The 22227-nt window shown below is 42.5% G+C and overlaps 1 protein-coding gene across 1 annotated transcript in view; it reads left to right on the forward strand.

Annotated features, from left to right (window-relative positions):
• POLR3B (RNA polymerase III subunit B) overlaps positions 1-22227 on the forward strand; it is a 104832-nt gene that overhangs the window by 8459 nt on the left and 74146 nt on the right. Inside the window, exons 5-10 of the mRNA XM_059186750.1 lie at positions 2110-2185; positions 4876-4976; positions 7731-7822; positions 8914-9031; positions 10694-10802; positions 17163-17285. Of these exons, the coding sequence (XP_059042733.1) occupies positions 2110-2185; positions 4876-4976; positions 7731-7822; positions 8914-9031; positions 10694-10802; positions 17163-17285 (619 nt within the window). The remainder of the gene's footprint in view (positions 1-2109; positions 2186-4875; positions 4977-7730; positions 7823-8913; positions 9032-10693; positions 10803-17162; positions 17286-22227) is intronic.

Below are 22227 nucleotides of genomic sequence, written 5' to 3' on the forward strand. Positions count from 1 at the left end.
TGGGGAGATCCTGTGATACAATGCAAAGAGCTTACCCACTAATTTTACGTCAAGGATGGTTCTTATAACAATTACTGCTGTGTGTTTGCCTGGTGGTGAGGCTCTGCTGCCATCATTCCCTGCACGTTAGTACTGGTATTCCATTGGAAGAAAGAACTTTTTCTTCCCTTTGTTTATCTCTCTCTTTTTTTAAAGATTTTATTCATTTATTTGACAGAGAGAGACACAGCGAGAGAGGGAACACGAGCAGGGGGAGTAGGAGAGGGAGCAGCAGGCTCTCTGTAGAGCAGGAAGTCCAGTGAGGGGCTCGATCCCAAGACCCTGGGATCATGACCTGAGCCATGATCCGAAGGCAGAGGCTTAACGACTGAGCCACCCAGGCGCCCCTGTTTACCTCCTCAGTTTTATTTAGACTGATCCCGATTCCTGTGTATTTGAATCTGTGGCTCACGATCAGTAGTACCACTTCACTGCTCACAGCATCTCAGGTTGAACGCTGTGTCCTTTCAGCACACCCCATGTAATTTTCAAGCACTGATTTGCTTTGTGGCGTCATGAGATGTGGTTGATCTGGTATTTTCCTTGTGTCAGCCTGGAATCGACCATTACCCCGGGGAGCCCTAGCCTCCTTTTCTGGATGGTGTTTAAAAACCAAGATAGGGATAATAAAACCTTGGTAGACAGAGCAAGAAAGTGTGTGTGTGTGTAAATCACTCACATGCATGTGTACATCAGTATTTCCATATCCTGTCTTCTTATGTATAAAAAACCCAGCACACTGATAGCTCTTATTTCAGTTCAGCTCCACGGGACTCACTGTCACTGACCTCTTATTTATAAGTTCTGTCCCTAAACCTGGCTCTCATCATTCACACTATTTTACCTATTTATTCAGTCCTAGACTAGATCTGGTTTCAGGATTGCTGATTGATATTCTGTGAGAATAGAATTTACTAATAAGAGTGCAACATCTATATATTGCTTTTTTGTCTTTATGTCTATGGTATCCAAGCAAAATACCTTCCAAAGCTAATCAGACTCGCTCCCTTTCCCACCTCCCTGGTTCAGTTACATTATTCATTTGTAAATCTGTGGCATTTGTATTCCATTTTGGATCCCCGTCTGCATCCATAATTTTAATTATGCATTTGCTTTTTGAGTATGTGAAACATGATTGTAAGAGTTAGACCGATAGGAAAAGGTATTTTCAGGAAATTGTCCCTCCTGTCCCAGTTCTTTCCACCCTATCGTCAGGCACCCCCAGCTCATTAGTTTCTGCTTTCTTCCTGTTCCGTTTGCCGTAACGAGCACACACAGATGGTCCCTGATTTACAGTGGTTCAACTTAACAATTTTTCAACTTTACGGTGGTGTGAAGGCTAGACACATTCAGTAGAAACTGCCTCGGATTTTGAATTTTGATCTTTTCCCAGGCTAGCAATATGCAGTACAATCCTCTTGTGATGCTGGGCAGCATGGTCACAGCTCCAAGCCAGCCCCACAGTCAGGAGGGTTGACCACCGACACACCCGTCATTCTGTTTCTCACTTTCTGTTTTCAGTGAACTACTTGAGGTATTTAACACTTCATTTTCAAAGAGGCTCTGTGTTAAATGATTTCCCCCAACTATAAGCTCATGTAATTATTCTGAGTACATTTAAGGTAGGCCAGGCTAAGCTCTGAGGGTTGGTAGTTAGGTAGGTTGGTAGGTTAGCCTGAATTTTTGACTCAGTCTTTTCAACACGATGGGCTTAATTGGGTTTATTGGCCTGTAAGACCTCTATTTTTCTCCCCTTACAACCTTTTCTTTCTTACATAAATAATAGCTCTTTTCATTAAATACTATCTTTTGAGAGCTGTCTTTCCAATATTTTTAAAAAGAGATTTATAATAATTTCTTTTAAAAGTTTGATAGTAGTTACCCTCCTTTGTAGAACTGTGTGTACTCTTAGGTCAAGAGGATATCAAATTATAATTTTTAATTTGTTTGTCATTCTTAGCAAGGTAAGTATGTGTCGAAGTATAATCCTTGTATTGGGGAGGAAAATAGCTTGTTTGTTTATATGTTCTTTGAAAGGTGTAATTGGTCATGGAATAATCTGCTTTTCAGGTATCTTAATATCTATGTGGGGCTTCCTGATGTTGAAGAAAGCTTCAATGTGACCAGACCAGTATCCCCTCATGAGGTAATTACCTACCTTACCGTAACTGAATTTGTTTGCCTTAGCTTCAGAGTCTGTGCCCCTAATATATGCTCTTAAAATGATTTAAAAACAGGGAAAAAAATACCTTCTCTGAGACAAAGATAGCCAAAATAAATGAGCATTTATATAATACTGTATTTGGAAACAATTCAGCACAATTTAGTTCGTCACCGGCTCCTAGTTAGCGTGCTCTGTTACATAACTGCTTTCTGCGTCCCTGCCTCTGAGCCTTCGAGCAGCGCTCCCCTCGCCCCTGCCCAGCCGGCCGCTTGTGCGGAGCACCGTGTGCTGTGCACGTTTTCTGAGGGTCAGCAGGCATCGTGTCCGGCAGAGGAGACCAAGGGCAGGGGCTCAGAGTCTGTTAGAGGAGATGGATGCGAGGAAAATTTGAATTCCAGGATTTTAGCAGAGCTGCAGGCAAAAGATTGTAGAACAGGCCCATTAATTGGCTTTTAAAACATTCTGGATTCCTCTGGAAATTCTTCCACTTACTTTCCATAATTTGGAATTGATTAGTGTCCATAAATTATTTGAAATTAATTACTGCCCATAATTGGAATTTTAGGGAAAAAAATGATTTTTGTAGATTTATGTAGTTTTTGTTAATGTAAAACTAAAATGTTAAGCAATCAGGGAAGGTGGCAGAGGAACCTTTACTAAACAATAAGTAAGTTAGAATGTTAGGGTTGTTGTCTGAGCAATGTTATCGTGAAATACGATCATAGAACTGGACATTTCACACAGGTATATGTCGATGTTATTTTCTCACCGAGCATCGAGTGTCAGTGGACATTTATTTTGTGCCTCAGCATTGAGAGATAGAAAAGGAATGAGACCCTCTCCTTCCTCAGGGAGTTCATACTCTGTGGAGAGATAGAGCACGTGAAACGGACACCAGGGGTTGCACATTGGAATGCCTGGAAGGGTGAGGGAAGGGAAGTTGTGTTGAGTAGGAAGTGGTGAGGTTTGGAATGTTAGAAAGCATGGACACCCCTTTAGTTTTCCCCACTTCCTGTTCCATTTTGCTGGGGTTTTCTAATTTTGTAGGAACTAGGCAGCCAATTAGCAATTTCCACGTCATCTTCTGAATTATATTACCAAGTGTAGAGTAGAGAGACGACAAAGCAGTTTGAAGTAGTTTAGGAAGCCGGAGGCCACAGTTGTCCTAATCATTCTTCCTGATGTTGGAGAAAACACATGGGTGTTACTGCAGTTGGGGAGGGAGGGAGGGCACGAAGATTTCTTGGAGGGGTTTTGATCCTTGGGGAGATGGGGAGAGTGGGAGAGCAGGTGGGTGGGCAGTCGGGACCCACAGCAGGGGTGGCGGAGTGTTGGTGCTGCCAATCCCCAGCACAGCCCCAGTCCCATGAGGACAGGGAGGCTGGGGGTGGGGGGGACAGACCGAGCTCATGGGGTAGTTTGGGACCTATGGAAAGGATTCCTGTTTTTACATCTGTCCTATTTCATTTCCATTTGAAGGAGAGGAGTTTATTAAAACGCACAAATATTTGCCCACTTATGGGCATTAATTACATTGTTGTTGTTTTTAATAAAAATGAGATACTATCTGTATAATACTCTGTACCAGGCACTATTCTAAAAATAAATATTTATACTCTTAGGAATTAAAATTATTGTCATTCCCTCTTTACATACGATGAGACCAGGCACAGACGGTTATTCAGAACTTAAGTGGGGGAGCTGGGATTGAAGCACAGGCAGCAAGGCGTGCACTCTGAGCCCCCAGGCCACGTCGCCTTTGGTGTGGCCTGAAGACAGAGGCTCAATCTAAGTAAATATAAAATAAGCCATTTTTGGTCATCATTAATAGAGCTATCTAATATTTAAAGATCCCACGCACTGGGAAAGAGACAGTTTAAATCTGTCTTTGGTTTAGTTGGAGGCAGAGAGAGGATTCAGTACTGCGAATTACATGGTTGATGTTCAGAGAAATTATTTTTTTGAGCGTACAGGCCAACTGACAACCATCAGTAAAACAGGGAGGTCATCACGATCTTGGTAAGGTTTGCCGTGTCTGGTCATGGCTCAGGTAGGGGCATCATTTAGCGACACATCGCCTTGTCAACAGCACACACCAGTAGTTTCTAAAGTTCCCCAGACGATGCAGAAATTGTTAATAGGATGTGTTGGATGATTTGTGTTCTACGATACTGCTTGTTAAGGAATTTTGTGATAGAGTTAGTTTATTTGGAAAGTAAGAGAAGTGTAGTTTAAATTTTTTAGTTTGTGCATGTGTATACTTTGGGTATTACACTGGTTGTGTTGTTAACTTTTCCAGTGTGAGGTAACCACATAGGTTGTTCCTTGAAAACTGGGTCCATGGAAAGTAATCAAATTGCTTCAAAGTGGGGAGCCGACCGTGGATGGCATCAGATGGTGGGAAGCCAGTCAGTACTAGAGTTACTGGGTCATCTCTGGGCCGGCAGGGGCAGAGATGCCGGGGGGTGGGGGTTGGTGTCTAGATCAGTGGCTGGTGTCATTCCCCTCCTGGAGAAGGCAGGCTCATCACTCCCGGTGCCCTCACAGCAGCACCTGGAATAGCACAGGTCAGTGTGGACTGTACTACTCGTACCAGAAACAGAGCTCTTGGAGGCCTCAGGACCCTTTCTTTCCCAGGGAGGAGGAGCAGTGACAGTCTGGTTGTCTTTCAGTGCCGTTTGCGGGACATGACGTACTCTGCGCCCATCACCGTGGACATCGAGTACACCCGCGGCAGCCAGAGGATCATCCGGAATGCCTTACCCATCGGCAGGTGAGAGACGGTGTCCGAGCTGGAGCCACACCGCCTGCGTTCTAGCCCTGCGGGTGACCTTGAGCAAGTCCTGCAGTTCCCTTTGCCTCATTTCCTCACCCAATAGATGTGGGAAATGGTGCCTACTTCATGGGAGTCTTTCTGGGGACCTGTGATCGGCCCAGCAGAGCGCTCTGAGCAGTGGGCAGCGCATGGCTGGGATGGCGGGGCTCTTTCATCGTGAAACCTTTCTGTAGAGCTGAGGAGAATGCTTCCACCTCCTCCCGAAATCCCGGCTGTTAGGGAAGCATTAGGTTCATTTCAGTGAACTCTCCTGGGCTAGTCTTCTTGGTGGATTCATGTGTGTTTTGAGTTTGCATTTTTTGGAAAGTCGAATTGTTTCCAATAGAGCGGATATTTGAGGGAGAAATTATTTATTTGCCTGGAGCAGGTTTGGAAATGATAGATCATATCAGCTAGCATTATTGGTAGTCTGCTTTCCTTCATAAGGAAAATGGACCCACTTGCCTGTAGAAATGGACAAAACTCACAGCACCGTGTATCCGATAACAGGGTTGGACTTTAAACTTAGTGTGAACAATTCCCACCCAAGTGTTTCTTCTCCTTCTGCAGAGCTTAATAAATACCCTTTGGTTCAGTAAATACGCATCAGTTGCCTGTCACTTGTCCTGCACTGTGTTGGGGGCTCGGGTCAACAGAAGATACTTAGGACTCCTGTTGGCTGTCTTCATCGCCAGCTGCTGGGGAAGGCAGGCTTGAGTAACTGTGGGACCATCTGGCAGGTGCTGTGATGATGAGGTCCAGAGTAACGTGGAAACACACAGGTTTAGCAGATCCTCCTCTGTAGTCTCCTAAAGGAAGGGCTGTGTGTATTGTCCCTGTCTTCTCTCCTCAGTGAGGAAGGTGCATTGGGATATCAGAATATTAATCTTCATTTTAGCAGGACTGGTTTTCAGTGTCAAGACCTTCCTTCTTTCTCACATGCGGACTGTCGTCATGCCCGTTTAATCTTGGATCATAAGTAATTTCCCAGGTTGAATATTGTGAAGGGCAGACTGGAGAGGCAGGCTCAGGAACACTGGTGCCATTTAAAGGGCTTACATCCTGGTTAGGAGGAGGCGGGGAAGGCGTGCATGTAGCCAGGGTTTGGTGAGTACCTGCCGCGTTCCAGACTCTGGGAGAGGTGACGCATTCACTGCACTCGTGCGGGCGACCGCCTGTGGGTCTGACTGCTTGCATGGACCGTGCACCAGCCGTATACATGGCCTCATGGAAGGCTGTGGCTTTTGGGTTTGGGGTTTGGTGGTTTTGTTTTGTTTTTGTTTGTTTAAGGAAGAAGATTTCCATTTAATTTAAGTAATAGTCCTACTTGGTAACAAATCAAATAGTACATGAGAGGACTCGATACAAAGAAGAGGCCTCCCTGTTTCCTCACCCCAGTCTTGCTCCCATCTCGTGACCATGTCTCTTCTTCCGGTGATTTTAGTGCATCCATAACTTTAAATGCTGTGTATGTACCTCTACTTCTTGGTACATCAACTTTAGACACTATTTAAAACTCCGGATATTTGGTTTTGTCCGAAGAGCTCCTCACGTGGACCTCATTCTGCATGATGCCGTTAACAGAACACCAATAAGGTGCTGGGACTCTCCCTCCACACTTTGTACACCCCCAACCCCGCCTTCATTGCAGGTGGGGCCCTGTTGTCCAGTCATCCCTCCCTGTTCGGTAAGCGGCCTGTTCTCTCTGGGTTTTAAATCTCTTTGTCTTCGATGACTGTATATTGACTATGGTGTGCTTTGGTGTGGCTTTCTTTTTATTTATTCTGTGTAGATATGATTGTGTGGGTTCATGGCTTGCCTACATTTCTGAAAGTCCACGGCCGCCATCTCTGAATAAGACTCCTTGCCCATTGTGTGTATTTTTTCCATCTAGAATCTGATGAGATGTCTATGAGACTTTTTCGCTCTGTCTTTCCTTGCCTCTTAAACTTTATTACACATTCCTTCTCTTTGTCTTTCTGAAATACATTCCCAGTAATTTCTTCAGCTCTCTTTTACAGCTCAGTAATTCTGTCTGCAGGGGCAAATCTGTTATTCAGCCTATTCATAGATTTTTTTTTCTTTTCTTTTTTTAAGATTTTATTTATTTATTTGACAGAGAGAGAAAGAGATCACAAGTAGGCAGAGAGGCAGGCAGAGAGAGAGGGGGAAGCAGGCTCCCTGCTGAGCGGAGAGCCCGATGCGGGGCTCGATCCCAGGACCCTGAGATCATGACCTGAGCTGAAGGCAGAGGCATAACCCACTGAGCCACCCAGGCACCCCTATTCATAGATTTTTAAATTAATATTTTTCACATGTAGAAGTTTTGCTTCGTTCTTAAAATTGTGGGCAAGTGTCTTAGTAGGCTCTTGTTCCTCACACTTTGTTCATTGTGGTATTTCTACGTGACGAATGGCTGTCCCTTTGCTTACCATGGGTGGAGAGTTGCCATTTCTGACTAGTACCAAAGTCTGTCTGCAAAGTTTAAGGAAACTAAACCCTTGAATTTTTATTCTCCGGACTGGAAGAGCAGCAAACCTAGGGAAGTGCTTCGTTTTACTCGGCTCTCACGTAACGGCTGCTTGTCTGCCTTTTCTGAAATGTCCAAGAGGAATGCAGATCCCTTGGTGATGTGTACAGAGCATGGTGCCTCTTTTCACCTCTTTTTCCAGTGACCATCTTTATGTGATATTTTCTTTTGCTTTTCCATAGAATGCCCATAATGCTGCGTAGTTCAAACTGCGTTCTCACGGGGAAGACGCCAGCAGAATTCGCCAAACTGAACGAATGCCCTTTAGATCCAGGTATGTGTGATTCCTTAGGTTTTCACCCCCCACCTCTTACCCTTTCTGGGCCTTTCTTTTGCTGTTGCTGTTGCTTTAATTCTCAAAAACAATACCAGCCTTTCTGCTTTATAATGAACTTGGATAATACTGTCCACAAACCATGGGGCTCCTGGGTGGCACAGCCCATTAGGCCTCGGACTCTTGATTTCGGCTTCTGCTTGGGTTATGATCTCTGGGGGATGAGATTAAGGTCTGCGTGGGTTCTGCCCTGAGCACAGAGACTGATTGAGATTCTCTCTCTCTCTCTCTCTCCCTCCCCACTTCTGTCAGCACCCAGCTGGCTCACACCTGCGTGCTCTCTAAGAAAAAAAAATTAAAAATATTTTCGGAACATCCAGAAATTTGGCTCCAACTTTATTCTTTTAGTCTATATTTCTAAAAGGTGTACTGTTTCCTCTAGCGGTTTTCATCTATTCCTCTAAAGCTGCATTGATATAAAATCACAGCAGGTCTTGGAAAGAGGTTAACAAAGGACATGACTTTTTTAGACTATAACAGAATGTTACGTAAGTCAGATATATTGCTTGTTCTTGTTTATATTCTAGAAGTAAAATGAAGCCTCACTTTATCTTATTTTGAATTGTGTGCAAAGAAAGGACATATGATAATGTTTAAGGATTTGGTTCAATATGGAATACTTAGGAAACCTAATCCTAGTCTACTATTGTCCCTGATTTGTTAGAAAACTTAGGGCAATTTTGAGTTTATATTGAAGATTGTTGGTTATCTCTTTGCTTAAGAAATTTGAAGACTAATTTATTTAACATATTTTTTCCATTTGCCTCTTGTGAATGTCTGGCGCTGGTCATACGTACAACCAGTAAAATCTGGTCCCTGTCCTCAAGAAGTTTATTTTCTAGTGGCTTGTTTGTCTAAAGTCACGTGCTGACACTGTCATCGTTCATACAACAGCATCAGCAAATGCTTCTGAGTGTTGGTCAGCACCCTGGAGCAGTGGAGGAGGGGGTCTCTGAATCAGGAGATCACTGTGGCTCCTCAGTCACACTCTCAGAACAGGACGTGAACCTTTTCTTGCTTCCTTTGGGCAGGTGGCTACTTCATTGTCAAGGGGGTAGAGAAAGTTATTCTTATCCAAGAGCAGCTGTCTAAGAACAGGATCATCGTGGAGGCCGACAGGAAAGGGGCGGTTGGTGCTTCAGTTACCAGGTACGGAAAGCAGGGATGTTGCTAAGAAATGCTGATAATTCCATTAATATCGGATGACTGTGTTTCAGTACAGAGATAGCCTGTTACTTCTATAAGAAGCAGCAAAATATTGGTCTGTTTAATGATTCAATTTATTGTGTAACTCTGGAAACATGGAGTATTGATTTAAAATTTTTAGCGATGAAAGTGTGAAACATTGGTTGAAAGGCTACTAGCTGTTTTATTCAAGTTGGATTTTGTTGTAGTAAAGGAATGTTGAAAAAAGAAATATGAAACCACTCCTTTTCTTTTTCATGTTTGTTTTTAGGCTTTGACCATGTTGCATAGTGTATTTCTACATTGTTATGACCAGAGATTATTTTTTACTTAATATTTAATGAATTCTGTCATGGACTTACATCTTATTGTTAGTTTTCTTGACTGGCCTCTTTCACAGTGTACTCATTTTTCTCCAGCAGCATCTCTTGTCTGCTGTAACTTTTCTCTGATTTATTATCATATGTAATTTGAAATTTGTAAATTCAAACGTTCTGGGAAGGAAGCAGTCATAGAATAATCAATATGTCAGTATTCAGTAGGGTTGTTTGTCCTCCGACGACCTGTAATAAACTGTACAACTCAGACTTCTTTAATTTTCCTTTCTGATCGGCCGAGGGGATGGGGACAGCTAACAATAATGGCCATTTACTGAGCAGTCACTAGGCGCTAGGCAGTGTAACAGTTGCTGTATTTGTCACCTCAGCCCTCCAAGATAAGTGGTGTTATTTCTCTTTCACTGCTGAGTAACAGGCCTTGGGCTCAAGGTCCTACTGGTCAGAAGAGGTGGCCAGCATTTGGACCCAGAGCTAATAATTCTGTGACCCAGGTGTTCCTACTGTCTACAGCTTTTGGAGCCAGGGAATCGGGATCTAAATCCCAGAGTTATTGTTCGGTAGTTATGAGGCACTTGGATGGGAAGTTACAGATCTCTAAGCAGTGGTTTCCTCTCGTGTGATTTGGAGACAGTCCTTCCGAGTAAGCATAGTATGTAGGAGATCAGAGCTAATATGAGTGTGCCACGTAGTGTTAATGGTGCCTAGCGGGTGAGTAGTGTGTGTTCTTGTTGTAGCCGATTACACTTGGAAATGTTTTTAAATCTATTAGGAACTTGGTAGCTGATGAGATACCAATGAAAGGAGATTCCGTAGTTTCTTTTGGCTTCACTGTATAGTAAGAGTGTGAATATGTTTTATTGGATTATTAATTTAAACACTCGAGTATAAATTCATTTCTTCATCATTTTTTCATTGTGGTATAGATTCTTCTGAGGTTTTGTTTTTTTTTTTGAAATGTATAAAATTGATCACGAATGTACCTCACACTGAATCAGCAGTTCAGGTGGAAGCAAGGTGAAGTAGGGTCAAAATAAATTTGTCACTTCCTCACCCACAAAACTCCACCCTATTCTCAAAGCTATAGAAACGTGTAGTGTTTTTAAATATTCATGGAAATGGCAGGAAAGTTTGGGAAGGAGTTACGCATCTTCAAAAGGCATCTGTTAGGAAGGAGCTTCCTGATCATTACTGATGACTGAGTCTTACTGATCGATGATCATTGCTGCTGCATGCTACTGGTTTGAAACCAAGTGGGGACACAGTTTAACCAACTTGTGTTTCCTTGTAGCTCCACCCATGAGAAAAAAAGCAGAACCAATATGGCTGTGAAACAGGGACGATTTTATTTGAGGCATAATACGTTGTCAGAAGATATTCCCATTGTCATCATATTTAAGGTAAGGCTGCAGGTGCCTACTGAAAATGATAAGAAGCCTTTCTTGCTTTATTTTCATATGTCATTAGAAATTTGGAGGCTAAGGATCTCGAGGAATGGAAAGATTTGTGGCATACGTACATTGTCAGTTATGTAATATATTTTAAATTGAAAGCTACTAAGATCAGGGTTCACGTGTTTTCACTATTTTTTAACAGCTATGCAATAAAAAATCCTAAGGTACGAAAGGATATATAGTGAGAAGTAAGCCCTTCTACTCCCTGGGACCTAACCACATAGTTATCCTACCTGGGACACTGGTGCTCCTGGTTTCTGGGAGCTTCCCTATGACCCTGCAATTGCTTTCCTGGGTATTTACCCCAGGGATACAGATGTCGTGAAAAGAAGGGCCATCTGTACCCCAATGTTTATAGCAGCAATGGCCACGGTCGCCAAACTATGGAAAGAACCAAGATGCCCTTCAACGGACGAATGGATAAGGAAGATGTGGTCCATATACACTGTGGAGTATTATGCCTCCATCAGAAAGGATGAATACCCAACTTTTGTAGCAACATGGACGGGACTGGAAGAGATTATGCTGAGTGAAATAAGTCAAGCAGAGAGAGTCAGTTATCATATGGTTTCACTTATTTGTGGAGCATAACAAATATCATGGAGGACAAGGGGTGTTAGAGAGGAGAAGGGAAGGGGAGGTGAATCACGAGAGACTATGGACTCTGAAAACACAATCTGAGGGGTTTGAAGTGGCGGAGGGTGTGGGAGGTTGGGGTACCAGGTGGTGGGTATTATAGAGGGCACGGATTGCATGGAGCACTGGGTGTGGTGAAAAAATAATGAATACTGTTTTTCTGAAAATAAATTAAAAAAAAAAAAAAAAAGAATTTCTTCTGTGTAGAATTGCATCTCCAGTAGAGGGCAGTGTGTTCCCATGGATCAAAAAGAGTTTCATGGATGTTTTAGAGGCTTAATGTCGCTTTGGACTACTTTCCTTAGATCAGAAATTAAAAATTGATTATAATAATGCAGTAGTCTTATGTTACTCACATGGAAAATACATCACATTTTAACATGGATATGTTAAAATCAGAAAACGTTTATCAAATACTTTTTTGCTAAGTAGCAAAATTTTGATAAGACAGTTTCTTCTGTCGAATTTAATATTATATCGCAAATGTATACATGTGCTTATAGCAAACTTAAGTTCTTTTTAGAATGGGGCTGTAAATTAATATGTACTTTAATATAACCTGTAGTTGAGATTTCAGATTTCTCCTTTTCTGATTATAAAACAGTCCTTGAATTGTACAAATTTAGAAAGTTACTGAAAAGTAGAACTACATTTTTGGACCTGTTTTTTCAGACCCTTCTTCCTTTGCTTTGGTAATATACACATAGATTTTACTATTTTTTTCCCGCTGAACAGTGAATTGTGAAAAGCTTTCCATATCTATAAATACAGAGCTACATCATTATTATTTTTAGTAGGTGTCCTACAGGAATTAGCCATGGGTGGTGTAATCTGTTTAACCAGTTTCCCGTAGGGGGACATTTAAGTGTCCTTTTTCCCCCAAGTTTTCACTCTGATACACAATCCTGGGTCTTCTTCTACATACATATTTGTGTATATTGCTGAGTAGTTTGTGAGACTTAACTCCTGGGAATGGAATTAGATGTTTTTTTAAAAAAAACTTGGGCATGTGGCCAGAAATTTCTCATGAGACCTAACCATTGCATGCTAATCAGCATGTATAAGAATGACAACAACTATTTAAAATTTTTCAGTTTAAATAAACGAAGTACATTGGTCACAGATAGTCCCATTTTGCGGTCTCCTATTAGAGGGACATTTTAATAGCCTGATGGAACCTTGTCTGATGACTTCTATGAAGACTTTTCCATCTGGGCAGCAACACTGAAAATGGGAGATCTTAGCATCAGACAGATCTAGGCCAAATTCCAGCTTCTCTACTCCTTAACTGTGTGACCTCAGGCAGATTTTCCAGTCTCCCTGCGTCTTGGATAATTCCCCTGCAAAGTGAAAATTTCACCTGGGAGGGTTGTCCTGAAATGCAAAGGAGATCATCTATTTTTTGAAAAATGGGCAGCCTAGAATGAAGATACTGTTTCTCTTGCCTTCGCTCTGCCTCCACGTTCAGTGTCTGGAGCTGGGGAAAATAAACTGGGAGACCAGGAAAGTCACATCATTTCTCTTTCTGTGTTGTGTGGCCCTAACACAGACCTTGACAGTCATTAGGACTTGATGGTTGTTGATTGTAACCAACAATTGGCTAAAAGTGACAGAAGCAGCAGGGTTTCCAGGTTCCATGCTGGGTCTGAATATGATGGCTAAAGCTTTTTAAGACCTAGATCAGCCTTATTTATGGACTTGAATCACTACAAAGGTTCTCCTGCCCATGAATCTTTCCCACTTTACACTTTGTATTCCCAAGTATTCAGCAGATGCTCTGTGATGGCCTCTGTAGTCTGAAAGTTTTTATAGAAAAGAAGATCAGATTTCAAGGGGGCTGGGCATTGTTTCTTGGAAACAAACTTACATTGAAATTTTTGACCTTTAAAGAGAAAAGATTGCAGAGTTAAAGAGGGCCATCGCAGTTCTTTTGGTATCTACTAAGACTGCTTTTAGTGATAGTAGATCGATTCCTGTCTGAAGAAAGATTAGAGATTTCTGAATATTAGGTATTTTAAGCACTTTCTCCCCATCCCTCCATCACACAGTGTATTTCAGCAAATCACTGTCAGTGGACGTGTTCGTCTCTCATTAGTATTCGGTCTTCACAAGTCACACTTGTAGTCACACTTAGTGGGTATGCGAAGAGAAGACTATGCCGCTTCCTAAAGAGCATATGCCCTCATTTTTGTTCTGTCTTACTCCCCATGGCCAGACTGGGTGACCTGCTGAAACGTATCATCTCTGCTGTTTCTTCACAAGGTCATTATACAGCATTCATTTCTGACTTATTAGTCAGGTGAAATGATTTCAGATATCTGGAGTACAAAGAGTTCCTTATAAAGCTAGTTTTCAGATGTCTAAATTGTGTCTGTAAAGCACAATGGTTGAACATTTTGCTGTCGTTTCCATAGCAATATGTCATTTATTTGTAGCTCTGACTTCCCAAGGCTGAGTAGTCATAAAATCAGTTTGGTCTTCGGCACTGGACCGCTTTCGGTGATAACCTGACCGAGTTACCACCCTGTTGTTCAGTGACCCGGTAGAGGAGGGGTTTAGTCCTTGTAGAGCAGAGCTTTGCCACTGATCCTTCTCCCTGCACATATGGTGTCATTGGTCATGTACTTGGCGTATCTTTGCTTCGTGGCTTAGAAATATTTGGAAGGCCTAAGCAGTCTGTTTAGATCCATGTTAGAACACTTGAAAATTTTATGCAGTTATAAAATTACTGCTCAGATTCAGCTTCGGGACAGCTTGAAGCAGCTCCGTATGTCAGATGAGAATGTGGGAGGACTTTTTCACTACTGTTACACGCCAAACCTATGTAGTCTTTTTCACTTAGAAATTGTTGAACTAAAAATTAATTACTAAAATAACCCAGGTGTCTTCGGTTCAGGTGTAGAGGTTGTCCTGCCTCAGGAGAGGGGACTGATCCAGAATGCTACTGGCCATTCAGCTCTCGTATTCCACTTCTGTCCCAGCGAGAACTTCTCCTGCTCAATCATTTTGCACGCTCTGGTTGGCATCCGTCCCATGTGGATCTCTTTTAGTGTTTGCACTTTCCCCTGGGGAGGGAAGTGCATTGCTTACAAAGTTTTATTATCAATGATTTTAGGAAAGGGTGACTAGATTCTACTGCAGATTACTTGCCTTGGTGTTGTTTTTTGTATATTTGTCTGTTTTGATTCCGTTGAAACACATATAACACTCTCCTGGGAGATTGAGAGGCAAAAGTTAATTTATGTTCTAATTAGCTTTTCGCAGAGAAATACTCTCTTCTCGTGTTTCTCTCTGGCTTCTTGCAGACCAAGGAGAAAATGTAGACAGGCCTACCTACATACCATCACTGTGAGAGTAGATGCCCTCCCTATACTTCATCAGAGGGTAATCTAGGGTGTTTTCCTTCATTGGTTTAAAAATTAGAACTGATAACAGTTTTTTTAAGATTGCTCTCTTTTAATCCATGAACTCCTAAGTGTTTCGAACTTAAAATTTTTAATTATATTTTTAGTATTTTTAAGTAGTGCTGTTTATGTGTGTCCATTTGAACAAATGTGTCCTATCAAATTAGAGCGAAAACGATGAAAATTAAAGTATAGAAGAGATTTGGGTTGTGAGAGCATCTTTGTTTCCAAAACACAGTTTTGAGCAAAACAAGTTCTACATTTACAAAGCTTTTTTTACGTTTAAATAGCAAATTTAATTCCAAAAGTTGGTCTGTTAGATATCTGTGCTGTGTAACAAATTATAGCACAGTTGCTGTTGGTCGGAGATGTGGAGGTTGCTTGGCTGGGTGGTTCAGGCTCAGGGTCTTTGAGGAGTCAAGTTGTCTGCCCGCGCTGAAGTCACCCAGAGGCTGGACTGGAGCGCAGTGGGGTCCACTTCCATTCACGGCTCCCCCATGATGGCATTTCATTCCTCACCACCGGACCTTTCCACAGGCTGCATGAGTGTCTGCAGGACATGGCCGCTGGCTTCCCGCCCACGTGCTCTCCACGGGCAAGGGCAAGCAGGAAGCCGCGGTGCTATTCATAACCAGGGCTCCGCAGTTGCACTCTGTGCTTCTTTCTTATAAAAGGGAGTCATTGAGGGGCACCTGGGTGGCTCAGTGGGTTAAAGCCTCTGCCTTCGGCTCAGGTCATGGTCCCAGGGTCCTGGGATCGAGCCCCGCATCGGGCTCTCTGCTCAGCAGGGAGCCTGCTTCCCTTCCTCTCTCTCTGCCTGCCTCTCTGCCTACCTGTGATCTCTGTCTGTCAAATAAATAAATAAAAATCTTTAAAAAATTTTTAAAAATTAAAAAAAAAAAAGTGAGTCATTGAGTTGAGCTTCCACTCTGAAGGAGGAGTCGTCTTTACCTTGTGAAGAGAGCGTCAAAGAATTCGGTGAATGTTTTTCAAACCACCACAGGTGGCCTGAAGGGACGTAGCATGTATTTAACTGCCCCCCCACAAAAGTTTCAAACCTTCAGTCAGTTTACATCTGACCCTGAAGTATCCACATCGAATTTCGGGATCACAGATTACTCAAATTCAAATGGAGAGCTGTAGAATTTTGCATCCTCTTGTTCAAAGATATGAAGAAACAAGTGGACAAGGCGGTTCAGCAGTAGTGGTTGTGAAGTCGGTCACTGACCTTGTTGAAGGACGGACACTTCTGATCTCGTGACTCCAAGAGGTGCTCTGCCCACTGTGCCCTGCTTATGTTCTCCACGTTCCTCCCTAGAACCTGAGACTCGGTGTCCCTCCTTCTCCCCCATGTGTGGGGAAGCAGGCACCAGAGCATGGAAGCCTAACAAGACGGTTTACTAATGTGGGTTCCGTTTGTTCTCTGGTTCCGTTTTCTCTGCATAGCTGAAGGAAAAATTTTAATGCAAACATAACTTTCCCCGTAACTTCTAAGAAGCACATTCTTTCTCTGCCAAGAGAGGTTTAGTGAGATTATGCTCTATTTCTTGATATGGCAGAATTCCAGGCGGATGTGTGAAGGAGTGAGCCCTAGTGCCATATGGAATCTACAAAGACCGGTGTTGCCGGCTGCCACCTTGAAACACTTAAGATAAGTGGGTTTCTTAAACCTCTTAAGTGTGTTTTTAGTTTAGTTTAGTTTTGTTTTGTTTTTTTAAAATCTTCTTAAAACCTGCGTTAAGTATAGCTTGGTATCTCTGGAATAGTGAGTTAAAACATCCTTTAGGAAAAATTCTTCTAGCCTAAATGTGAATGAATCGATAGTACTCAGAAAAATTAGTCTTGCGACAAAACTAATTGGGGTTCTGTTTACTTTCAGCAGTGCGTATTTTCTGATTTACCGCTCTTTGGCTGTTTTGTTTTAATTTTTTAGTTTGCTTTCGTAATTGTGATCAGTGTCTCTGCTATATCTTCCTACCTCCTTTTTCACGATGACACTTGCAGGATATTCAAACATTTTAGAAGATTGCACACATGAGAAAAAAGTGCTTGAGAATGTTTGTTTTCCTCTTCCCAATCAAAATTTCTATTTCAGGTTCTTCTGCAGCTTGGGCTGGGGCTGCCAATGCCAGATGGCACCGTTTCTGAGAAAAGAGCTAGCTTTTGCTTAGAAGTAATACCCACAAACAATGCCAAATTAGCATAAGCAAATGTCAGTGAGTTAACACAAAGCCAACACTCTTTCTGTCTTTTCTTTCCTTCCTAGGCCATGGGTGTTGAGAGTGACCAGGAAATTGTACAGATGATTGGAACAGAGGAGCACGTGATGGCTGCTTTTGGGCCCAGCTTGGAAGAGTGCCAGAAAGCTCAGATTTTCACACAGATGCAGGTGTGTCTTTTCATGTCGTCCTTTGCTATGAAAGGGAATTGGAGATTTAATGTTGCTCGTGCATAAAGCATCAGATGCAGTGACTTCTTGGGGTGTAGGTGCGGGAGGGTGTTTGGGAGTTGGGAGGAACAGTAGAGAAGCTTCTTTGACTGGTGTGTTAGGAATTGGAGGAAGGAGTCTGCCTTGATAAATTATCAGCCTATGGTGTCTAACCCTGAAGGGGGATATGTGTCCAAGAGGCTTTTGTTCTGATAAAATAGCAAGTACTCTTCTTTCAGTTATTTGCCTGAGTGATCTATGTTTTTGTTTTTCTGTTTTTTGGGGTATTTTTAGAGAGATTTATTTATTTATTAGAGTGCATGTGAACGAGTACACAGCAGGGGTTACAGAGGGAGAGAAAGAATCTTAAGCAGATTCTTTTCTGAGTGCAGAGCCTGATGTGGGGCTCAAGCTCATGACCCTGAGATCATTACGTGAGCTGAAACCAACAGTTGAACGCTTAACCTACTGCACCACCCAGTTGCCCCAATATATGTTTTTGAACTACAGCAACTCTAGTGTAGAAGATTTTTTTCCTTCATTTCTCTTCAAGTTCCCTTCTTATTCCCTACTTCCAGTTGCTTTCAGTGTCCAGTTGTATATGGTCTCAGTCCCTTTTTCTGAATTCCTGGTGTCATCAGCAAGAAAAGCCAGGATCAGAAACCCTTTACCAGTACAAGCTTTCATCGACCTGCCAAAGAACTTCTAGCTGGACCTTGGGGATTTTAGGACAAGATTAGTTTCTTGTCTTCATATATATATGTGTGTGTATGTACACACGCTAAACATAATAGAAATAAAAAATATTAAAAACAATTTTACTTCCATGCCCTTGTGACTGGAGCCCTCACAGCCACACGTCGGGTGCCAAGTCCCACATTTGTAAAGTACTTTGCTAAGTATCAGTCCGTGGCAGTGCACCTCATAACCATCCTGAGAGGTAGGGATTCCTGCTACAGAAGCACAGTAGACAGTGCTTACTACATATCTGTATTACATTGTCTGTTCTGGGAGTTACGTACAGTGAAGTATAAATTCCAGGTGGCATTTTTCTTGTTACCTAGGATGCTTATAGAGATAGCATTTTCCCACTTACATCTGTTAGTGTGTGTTCTGAAAAATCACACCTCTATTGATATTTTCATAGACTGAGCCAGACAAACATTTAAGGTTAATCATCATATGTAAGTGTATATAATTCCAAAGCACAACTTGGTAAGGATTATTCTTACCCCTGCCTTCTTTTCATGCAGTTAAGTAAGAGTCAACTCAAGTTCTTGGGCAGGCCGCATCAGGAGAAGTTGTTTGGATTTAGGAGGTTCTACGTTTGGTCTTTATTGAAAATGAAATATGTAGTGAGCATGAGTCTTTGTTACACACTGGAATTTTATTGTCCAAGGGCTCCAAGAACATGAAGAGGAAATGTAAAGAAATACCCAGGAGTTGGCCAAGTTTGGGGAGATACACGCTCTCCTCTAAAGCTGTGTAACGTTCGGGAAGAGCATTCTACCTTCACAATCCTTCAGTGGACACAGTGAGATCCGTTACCCCTTTTATAACAAACAGCATCACCGGTGCTCAGATAGCCCTGTAACCCCGGCATCACAGAGCTGTGTGAGCAGGGCAAATAATGGGTTGGGAAATCATTTACTTCTGCTATACAGGTGCTGACCGGAAACATTAGCTAACACAACGAGAGAAGTTCAGTACAGAGATGGGAATATGCAGACGGGGTGTGACACGAACATGGCTCATACTCTGCTGTGCTGGGTTAGAGCAGGGATTAATAATCTGCAACTAAGAAGATGCTCTTGAGGCCATGCATAATCCAAAATGGTTGGTAAGTGCGACATACGAGTTAGGGCAGCGTGGGTATTGTATGCTATTGTAAGTGAGCAAGTAGCAAGTGCATGGTGAACTTTTGGCGATGTGGCACTTAGTGGATTTCTTAACACCTGAGTTGTGTTTGTGTTGAACGCTTCCCTTGGTGTCTCTCTTCCATTCCTTCTGCTCACAAAGCCACTTGCTGGGTCTTGCTCACGGTTATTTTCTGTCATTCTCTTCAAGGGCTGTGGCATAGAGAGAAGAAATTATTTATAACCTTCTTCAGAGGATAGGATGCACGGAGGGGGTGTCACGTTAACCTGTTCATGCCCGGGTCGGGCTCTCACCCCGACTCTCACACTGCACAGCCATGATAACATTATTACGCCAGAAAAAATCTGACTGCAAGCTAACTCAGAAGGGGTACTAGGCCCCTGTGTTCCTCTGTTTCTCTCCTCAAAGTGAAGAATCTTTAGCTTCTTTCCCAAGGGAACTGGAAGATCAGAATTTCATGAGGACAGTTGAGGGAGGACTGAACTGCTTGTCTCTTGGCAGTTCCCACTGACTGTGGGCTGGCTTTTATCCGGTGCTGGATCCTACTTATTGCTGGGTCATGGTGGCAGGGGTTGGCACGTCTGAGGTTTTTTTTTTTTTTTTTTTTTTTTAAGATTTTATTTGTTTATTTGACAGACAGAAATCATAAGTAGGCAGAGAAAGGGAGGGAAACAGGCTCCCCACTGAGCAGAGAGCCCAATGCGGGGCTCGATCCCAGGACCCTGAGATCATGACCTGAGCTGAAGGCAGAGGCTTTAATCCACTGAGCCACCCAGGCGTCCCGAGTGTGAGTTTTTCCATATGCTTTAATGGACACTAAACAGAGAGGATCCTCTGATGTCCTGATCTTACCACGGAGGACTTCCATTCAAAGAAAAAGATGACACAATGTCTAGTAGGAATGACATACCTGTAAATAGTTAAAATATGGGCAGGGTCTAAAGCGGAATGAAAGCACTTGGTTCCTTATGCATAAGGAATTCACATAGCAGAGAAAAGGAGTAGGTGATACCTGAGCTAGTTTTGAAGCACAGAAATTTCCCAGGCACATAACTGGGGACAGGAATTTCAAGATAAAGAATCAGGAATCCCAGCCCCTTTTTCTGACTAACTGAAAGCCAGTTAAAAAAAAATGCATTCATTGTTGTTTGAAAATTATCCTCTTTAAAAACTTTTTATTGTGGAAAAACAACATGCGCAAAATATACAGAAGAGTAGTATGAACCCCCTTGTGCCCATCACCCAGCTTCAGTAATTACCGACGGTCTGCCATCTTGTTTCATCTAAGTCTTCACCTACTCTTCACACCCACTATTTGATTAGTTTTAATACTTCATATTTTAGGTACAATTTATGTGTGCTGAAATATACAAATCTTAATTGCATAATTTTACATAATTGATGTGGAATATTTTTCCATTACCCCAGGGAAGTTCCCTCGTGTCCCTTTTTTTTTTAAATTTAAATTTTTTATTTTTTTATAAGCATATAATGTATTTTTATCCCCAGGGGTACAGGTCTGTGAATCGCCAGGTTTACACACTTAACAACACTCACATAGCACATACCCTCCCCAGTGTCCATAACCGCACCCCCCATCTCCCGACCCCCCTCCCCCCAGCAACCCTCAGTTTGTTTTTTTTTTTTTTTTTTTTTTTTTTTTTTAAAGATTTTATTTATTTATTTGACAGAGAGAAATCACAAGTAGATGGAGAGACAGGCAGAGAGAGAGAGAGGGAAGCAGGCTCTCCGCCGAGCAGAGAGCCTGATGCGGGACCCGATCCCAGGACCCTGAGATCATGACCTGAGCCGAAGGCAGCGGCTTAAACCACTGAGCCACCCAGGCGCCCCCTCAGTTTGTTTTGTGAGATTAAGAGTCACTTATGGTTTGTCTCCCTCCCAATTCTATCTTGTTTCATTGATTCTTCTTCTACCCACTTAAGCCCCCATGTTGCATCACCACTTCCTCATATCAGGGAGATCATATGATAGTTGTCTTTCTCCGCTTGACTTATTTCGCTAAGCATGATACGCTCTAGTTCCATCCATGTTGTCGCAAATGGCAAGATTTCATTTCTTTTGATGGCTGCATAGTATTCCATTGTGTATATATACCACATCTTCTTGATCCATTCATCTGTTGATGGACATCTAGGTTCTTTCCATAGTTTGGCTATTGCGGACATTGCTGCTATAAACATTCGGGTGCACATGCCCTTTCGGATCACTATGTTTGTATCTTTAGGGTAAATACCCAGTAGTGCAATTGCTGGGTCAGAGGGTAGCTCTATTTTCAACTTTTTGAGGAACCTCCATGCTGTTTTCCAGAGTGGTTGCACCAGCTTGCATTCCCACCAACAGTGTAGGAGGGTTCCCCTTTTTCCGCATCCTCGCCAGCATCTGTCATTTCCTAACTTGTTGATTTTAGCCATTCTGACTGGTGTGAGGTGGTATCTCACTGTGGTTTTGATTTGTATTTCCCTGATGCTGAGTGGTATGGAGCATTTTTTCATGTCTGTTGGCCATCTGGATGTCTTCTTTGCAATGTCTGTTCATGTCCTCTGCCCATTTCTTGATTGGATTATTTGTTCTTTGGGTGTTGAGTTTGCTAAGCGCTTTATGGATTTGGGACACTAGCCCTTTATCTGATATGTCATTTGCAAATATCTTCTCCCATTCTGTCAGTTTTCTTTTGGTTATGTTAACTGTTTCCTTTGCTATGCAAAAGCTTTTGATCTTGATGAAGTCCCAATAGTTCACTTTTGCCCTTGCTTCCCTTGCCTTTGGTGATGTTCCTAGGAAGATGTTGCTGTGGCTGAGGTGGAAGAGGGTGCTGCCTCTGTTCTCCTCAAGGATTTTGATGGATTCCTTTCTCACATTGAGGTCCTTCATCCATTTTGAGTCTATATTCATGTGCGGTGTAGGGAAGTGGTCCAGTTTCATTTTTCTGCACCTCATGTCCCTTCTTAGTCCCTTTTTATCTCCATCCTCTGATTTTCTTCCTCGCTGTTCTGATTTTTCACCA

Source organism: Mustela lutreola, chromosome 8, assembly GCF_030435805.1.
Source record: "Mustela lutreola isolate mMusLut2 chromosome 8, mMusLut2.pri, whole genome shotgun sequence".
NCBI classification, from domain to species: Eukaryota; Metazoa; Chordata; class Mammalia; order Carnivora; family Mustelidae; genus Mustela; species Mustela lutreola.